The following is a 7,951-nucleotide window of genomic DNA, read 5'->3' as shown; positions in this document are numbered from 1 at the left end:
AAAAAAAGCCTTAAGTTTGTTACAATAATTAGAAAGTAAAATGACAATTAGTGTCTATCTGATCCAAGCCACAAGAAGAATCGATCACAGACAATAAGTCTATCCCTCAACTTTCACTCACTCTTCAAATGAAATTAAAAGTTGTTTACTTAATATCGTAATGACTGTATCATGACTGAAACGCTACCTCTCCATAGTGTCTGTGAGACAAAGTGCTGCTATCTCCACAATGGAGTGCAGTTTCACAGCTCTATTGTCATAGTGGGTGCCTTGTGCGGAAACTGTATCTCCCCATTTAAGCCTTAAAACATATCAGAACATGWAAAGGGAAACCATGAGAACTAGGTTCTCCTCTCCCCAAGGAGAACTGGACGTATCATAAGGACAGGAAAATGGATTCTATTTCACTAGCAAACAAAAAAGATGACTCTCTTTTCGGCCAGGTTTGGACTATTTCAATGTATTCTCTCTTCTTTTATCTTTGCCTGGAACAGGTTTGTTTCCTTCCTGGATAGTATCCTCTCTCTCTTTCTCGCTTTCTCTCTCGCTCTCTCTCTCTCTCTCTCTCTCTCTGCCTCCTTTCATCACATCTATTAGTTTATTAATCTACCTTTTTCCTCCCTTCCCCCTCTTCAGTGGTGGTGGCCCCACAGCTAAACTCCACCTCTCCCAGAAATGACACCATCCTGGTGACCTGGTCCCCGGTCAACAACACGGTCCTCTACACCCTCTGCATCATCAAGGAGGGCTCCAACTCTCGCCTCAAACTCAACACCAGCGACCCATTCATGACTTTTGATGGCCTGGAGCCCGGTACCACCTACTGCATCAAGGGCACAGCCTGGGACCTGYACGGTCGCCCCGGAGACGACCTCACTGTGTGTCAGATCACCCGTAAGCATGGCAACTGGATGTTTGGTTAATAATATTWGCTTGTATTAAAACCTCTCAGGAGAGAAAGAGATCTGGCAAGATGCCAGAAAGGGAAAAGTTATTTATGCTTTGTATCTAGAGACACAATACTGAACAATAGACACAATGTAACACATAATCAGCATATAACATCAGTCTTTGAAATTGTCAAAGCCTGGAGAGTCACTTGYTGGGAGGTGTCTGCTATGGTGCTGGTACAATTTTCCGCCATAGCCTGTCCACTAGATGTTGGCACAGTTCATTAGAACCCAGGTATGACTTTATATGCCATCTAGATGTATGAGTGTGTCTATGTGAATGTTAATCTCATGTTCATATCAGTAAATTAATTTTTTTGTGTCGTTCTTTGAATAATTGTATCTCTGTCCCCCCACTAGGTCCTCTCAGCCCTGAGGCCGTCCAGGTGTTTTTGACCCAGACCAGGTCTGGGGGTTTGGCAGTCTACTGGCAGATGGTGCATGGGGCAGACGTTTACTTGGCAAGGACCTCTACTGGTCAGAACTGCTCTGCCTCAGAGAGGTTCTGTATGATCAGCCCACTGAGCTGCGGGCAGAACCACAGTGTGACTGTTACTGCRGAGAACAGTGCTGGAACCAGCAACCCCTCTGACCCTGAGGAATTCATCACATGTATGTATACCCCCTGACCCTTGACCTCTTACCTCTGGCTCTGGCTCTGACCCCTAACCSCAAAATCAAATAAATAAATCAAATAAAAATGTATTGGTCGAGTATACAGATTTGCAGATGTTATTGGTGGTGCAGCGAAATGCTTGTGTTGCTAGCTCCAACCGTGCAGTAAAACATAGCAATACAAATAATACACACATAATCCAGAATTTAAAAAAAACATAGTTATATAGGATAAGCCATGACTACAGTAGAATACAMTATATGCATATAAAGTGAGTAAAACAGTATGTAAACATTATTAAAGTGACCAGTGTTCAATGACTATGTAAATAGGGCATCAGTCTCTAAGGTGCAGGGTAGAGTACCGAGTGGTAACCGGCTAGTAACAGTGACTAAGGTTCAGGACAGGAGACAGGGTACAGGGCGGAGGCTGGCTAGTGGAGACTGTTCAACAGTCTGATGGCCTGGAGATAGAAGCTGTTTCTCAGTCTCTCTGTCTCAGCTTTGATGCACCTGTACTGTCTTCGGCATGGCTCGGGTGGCTGAAGTCCTTCATGATCTTCCTGTGACACAAGGTTTTGTAGATGTCCGGGAGGGCAGTACTTGCAACACTACACTGTAGCCATACTAACATGAGTCTTTCCGGTGTTATTACAAAGGTAGGAGGTCAATGTCCCCAATATTATTACTATGGTATAAGGTCATGTAATGTTATCCTAATCTCTCTTGTCTCTCTCTGTCACACATATGTAATAATAGTGTATTTACATGTACTTGCAATACTTCCAGTGTTATTACTATGGTATAAAGTAATGTAATCTCTTGACTCTCTCTGTCACACATATGTAATAATAGTGTATTTACTTGTACTTGCAATACTTCCAGTGTTATTACTATGGTATAAAGTAATGTAATCTCTTGACTCTCTCTGTCACACATATGTAATAATAGTGTATTTTATTACTATGGTATAAGGTCTATAATGTAGAGTCCTGCCTGGAGTTACATGTATATCACTCTTGTGTCTCTCTGTCAGTCCCATGCCCTGTGGAGAGAATCTGGGTAGATGAGCACCAGGCGGGCAGCTGCTGGGTGTCGTGGACTGAGATGCCCCTGGTGGAGTACTACATCGCTTTTGTCAAGAGAGACGACGGGTCTGAGGAGCGCTGTAACACCACTGACACCACCTGTCACTTCTACTGCATGTGTGGCTACACCTACCTCATCACCATGTTCACCTACAACCAGGCTGGCTCCAGTCCACCGGGAGACGTGTTCAACTATACCACCAGTAAGAGTTATTATATTGTCCACACACACACACACACAGCTTTGTCAAGTCACTCATCTCTCTTCTCTTCCTCCCTAGTTCCCTGTTGCCCAGAGGACGTTACCATAGCACTGGTGTCCACGGAGACCCTGGAGATCATGTGGTCGTCGGTGCGGGGGGCGGAGCTATACGAGACGACGGCGGAGGAGATTGATGATGTCATCCACTGTAAGGACACGGCGCCTGTGTGTGCTCTGTCCAACCTACGCTGTAACACACAGTACAGTGTGGTGGTGACACCATGCAGCGAAATACGAGGCTGCAACCGCACCTGCAAACCTCACACACAMGAGACAGGTAAAACACACATCAATACAATAGGTAACAAACAGTGCAATGGTMTATTCACTTTAAATTACATAGAAAACATTTTATTTTAAGAAMGAGATCAGCTCTTCCTCAACTTTACTGTCTTTGTTCTACATGGGATCTCACTTTACCATTACAAGACCAGTGGAGGCTGCTGAGGGGAGGACGGCTCATAATAATGGCTAGAACGGAGCAAATGGAATGGATCCTAGGTTCCTTGCTTTCTAGGGAGTTTTTCCTAGCCACCGTGCTTCTACAGTCGTGGCCAAAAGTTTTGAGAATGACACAAATATTTATTTTAACAAAGTCTGCTGCCTCAGTTTGTATGATGGCAATTTGCATATACTCCAGAATGTTATGAAGAGTGATCAGATGAATTGCAATTCATATGCAAAGTCCCTCTTTGCCATGCAAAATGAACTGAATCCCCAAAAACATTTCCACTGCATTTCAGCCCTGCCAACAAAAGGACCAGCTGACATCATGTCATGAGTTCTCTCGTTAAACACAGGTTGCGATGCAATGACGAGTACAAGGCGAATCACTCATATCATGCTGATTGAGTTCGAATAAACAGACTGGAAGCTTCAAAAAGTGGTGGCTTGAATCATTGTTCTTCCTCTTCAATCATGGTTACCTGCAAGGAAAACAACGTTGCCGTCATCATGGTTTGCACAAAAAAAGGCTTCACAGGCAAGCGAATGTGCTTGCCATAAGAGTTGCACCTAAAATCAACCATTTATCGGAATCATCAAGAACTCAAGGAGATCGGTTCAAGTTGCTGTAAGTAGGCTTCAGGGTGCCCAAGAAATTCCAGCAAGCCCCCAGGACCGTCTCCTAAATTTGATTCAGCTGCGGGGCCCGGGCACCACCATTACAGTGCTTGCTCAGGAATGCAGCAGGCAGGTGTAAGTGCATGCACGCACAGTGAGGCGAAGACTTTTGAGGATGCCTGGTATCAAGAAGAGCAGCAAAGAAGCCACTTCTCTCCAGGAAAAACATCAGAGACAGACTGATATCTGCCAGAAGGTTACAGGATTGACTGCTGAGGACTATGGATAAAGTCATTATTCTCTGATGAATCCCTTTCCGATTGTATTAGGCATCTGTAAAAAAAGCTGTCCGGAGAAGACAAGTGACGCTACTAACATCAGATCCTGTGTCATCTCCAACAGTAAAGCATCCTGAGACCATTCATGCGTGGGGTTGCTTCTCAGCCAAGAGGACGTGAGCTACGCTCACAATTTCTTGCCTAAAAAGAACACACAGCCATGAAAAAGAATGGACGAAACACACCACGCGAGACAGAAACTCTCCCAACCATCCAGGAACAGTTGATGACGAACAATGCCTTTTCCAGCATCGATGGAGCACCTTCCATAAGTGATCGGGGAACAAAAACATCGATATTTTGGCCCATGCCAGGGAAACTCCCCAGACCTTAATTCCCATTGAGAACTTGTGTCAATCCTCAAGAGGTGCTGGACAAACCAAAAACCCCACAAATGTCTTACAAAACAAGTCATTGATTATGCAGGAAGGGCTGCCATCAGTCAGTATGGTCCCAGAACGAGTATAATTGACAGCATGCCAGGGCGATGCAGAGGTCTTGAAAAGGAAGGGTCAACACTGCCCAAATATTGAACTCTTTGCATCAACTTCATAATCATAAAAGCCTTTGACACTTATGAAATGCTTGTAATTATACTTCAGTATTCCATAGTAACATCTGACAAAAATATCTAAAGACACTGAAGCAGCAAACGTTGTGGAAATTAATATGTGTATCATTCTCAAAACTTTTGGCCACGACTGRACATCTGCATTGCTTGCTGTTTGGGGGTTTAGACTGAGTTTCTATATAGCACTTTGMGACATTGGCTGATGTATTGTGAAAAGGGCATTTTGGCATAAATAGGGCATAAATACATTTGATTGATTGATCAAACACATGGAAACCATGTGTATTTATGTGTATTTGATACCATTCCACTAATTCTGTTCCAGCRATTACCACGAGCCTGTCCTCCCCAATGAAGGTACCACCAACCTCCTGTGTACAAGACAAGGATAAGGATAAGCTTTAACCAATCAACAAATMAATCAATTAACCAGTCCATTAACCCCTCGTCTCTCCTCTAGCTCCCTGTTCTCCAGAGATCCTGAGTGTATCTCAGACCAACTCATCCTCGAGTGTCAGTGTCTTGTACACGGCCCCCAACACCCCCAACACCACCTACACTGTCACAGCCGTGGGCCTCACTGACACACACACCTGTCAATCACTCTCCACCTCTTGCCAGCTCACACAGCTTCCCTGCGGAGCCACCTATGATGTCACAGCGTATGCCAGGACAGCAGTGGGGCCAAGCCTGTCCAGCTATAGCGTGCCCCTGGAAACAGGTGCGGAAAACCCTGTATGACAGAGTGTATGTGGTTGTTAGAGCAAATCTAAAACGATATCCTATTTGTGCAGTATGGGAATAGGGTGTCATGTGAACCATAGATGTACAGACCATAGATATACATACCATAGATATATAGACCATAGATGTACAGACCATAGATATACATACCATGGATATATAGACCATAGATATACACACCATAGATATACATACCGTAGATATATAAACCATAGATATAAAGACCATAGATTATACAGACCATAGACATACAGACAATACAGATAACTCTCGGGCAGTCTCATTTGACACCGTATTCCCTATGCAGTGCACTAGTTTTAGCCAGATATCTAAGAATCTGTTCTGTTCTGTTCCCTCGCCAGGTCCCTGCTGCCCCCACACCCTGACAGTAGACCAGGTGACCCAGGCCATGACCAACGTCACCTGGTCCCCCGCTACAGGGGCGCGCTCCTATGTCACGGCGCTGACATCATCTCGGGGACACGCCAAGTGCCACACCATGGACACACACTGCCTTATGGGATGCATCACCTGCGGGACCAACTATAGCGTGAGCCTGGAGGCCATCAGCAGGACAGGCCACAAGGCAGAATGCAGATATCATGGGTTCTCATCCAGTGAGTATGAGTATGCATAGGCCACACAGACAGACAGACAGACAGACAGACAGACAGACAGACAGACAGACAGACAGACAGACAGACAGACAGACAGACAGACAGACAGAATATTAATAAACCAAGATATAAAGACCATAGATTATACAGACCATAGACATACAGACAATACAGATAACTCTCGGGCAGTCTCATTTGACACCGTATTCCCTATGCAGTGCACTAGTTTTAGCCAGATATCTAAGAATCTGTTCTGTTCTGTTCCCTCGCCAGGTCCCGCTGCCCCACACCCTGACAGTAGACCAGGTGACCCAGGCCATGACCAACGTCACCTGGTCCCCCGCTACAGGGGCGCGCTCCTATGTCACGGCGCTGACATCATCTCGGGGACACGCCAAGTGCCACACCATGGACACACACTGCCTTATGGGATGCATCACCTGCGGGACCAACTATAGCGTGAGCCTGGAGGCCATCAGCAGGACAGGCCACAAGGCAGAATGCAGATATCATGGGTCTCATCCAGTGAGTATGAGTATGCATAGGCCACACAGACAGACAGACAGACAGACAGACAGACAGACAGACAGACAGACAGGACAGACAGACAGACAGACAGACAGACAGACAGACCAGACAGACAGACAGACAGACAGACAGAGCTAGTCAAAGGTAGATATACTGAAAACACACCCACACACACATACATACAGAATATTCTTGCACACTCAACAAACTGCTAAAAAATCACAAACAAACACAATATTTCCCCCAATTTGCATCCTGTCCATTCAAGACCACGTCATATAAATCTTCAATCTTTCCTCCTCTCTCGCTCCCAGGCGCCTGTTGTCCATCGAGTGTCAAGCTCTACCGGATGGCCAACAGAACTCTGAGGGTGTACTGGCACTCCTCGGGCCCCCAAAACCACACGGTGACCTGATTGGGACAGGCACCAACACACCCTGCATCTCCCCGCCCTCAGCAGCTCCTGTGACGTGGCCAAGGTCATGTGTGGGGACGTCTACACCATGGTGGTGGCACCTGTCAATCAGGATGGGAGCAAAGTCACATTCTGTCCCGGCAGGATCTACTCTGGTGAGTGTAGTTACTTAGTTAGTTAGTTAGTTGGTTAGTTGGTAGATGGTTAGATGGTTAGATGGTTAGATGGTTAGTTAGTAGTTCAAAGCTAGTTAGTAGGTAGTTAGTTAGTAGTTTGTTGGTGGTTAGTAGTTAGTTAGCAGTAGTATTTGTTAGTTAGTAGTTAGCTATTAGTAAAGTTGAAGTCGGAAGTTTACATACAGTTAGGTTGGAGACAAAACTTGTTTTTCAACCATTCCACACATTTCTTATTAACAAACTATAGTTTTGGCAAGTCGGTTAGGACATCTACTTTGTGCATGACACAAGTAATTTTTTCAACAATTGTTTACAGACAGATTATTTCACTTATAATTGTAACGATCTGGGTGTCGTGGGTCTGAAGTCAGGTGCAGGAAACAGAGAGTTCAAAATAGTGCTCTTTATTGCACAAACGGCGGACACGGCCACCTCACAAAACCACTGGGTGCCGAACAAAACAAACGCCCAAACACAGGGACTAAAACAGTAAGCAAAAACCACGAACAGGAACAAACACGTTCGTCTCCAACGTACACAAATGTTACACCAAACAATCCCGCACAAAGAAACAGGCGGGTCCGG

At 45.2% G+C, this 7,951-nt stretch overlaps 1 protein-coding gene across 1 annotated transcript in view; it reads left to right on the top strand.

The window, feature by feature from the left end:
• LOC111956453 (fibronectin type III domain-containing protein 7-like) overlaps positions 1-7,951 on the top strand; it is a 19,663-nt gene that overhangs the window by 3,131 nt on the left and 8,581 nt on the right. The window contains 9 exon segments of the mRNA XM_023976896.2: positions 637-894; positions 1,311-1,562; positions 2,602-2,856; positions 2,935-3,192; positions 5,347-5,607; positions 5,993-6,247; positions 7,090-7,164; positions 7,167-7,226; positions 7,229-7,345. Coding sequence (XP_023832664.2) covers positions 637-894; positions 1,311-1,562; positions 2,602-2,856; positions 2,935-3,192; positions 5,347-5,607; positions 5,993-6,247; positions 7,090-7,164; positions 7,167-7,226; positions 7,229-7,345 — 1,791 coding nt within the window.

This window comes from Salvelinus sp. IW2-2015, linkage group LG32, assembly GCF_002910315.2.
Source record: "Salvelinus sp. IW2-2015 linkage group LG32, ASM291031v2, whole genome shotgun sequence".
Classification (NCBI taxonomy): domain Eukaryota; kingdom Metazoa; phylum Chordata; class Actinopteri; order Salmoniformes; family Salmonidae; genus Salvelinus; species Salvelinus sp. IW2-2015.
Note: the sequence above shows the minus strand (reverse complement) of the source record. Positions and strands in the feature narration are given on the sequence as shown.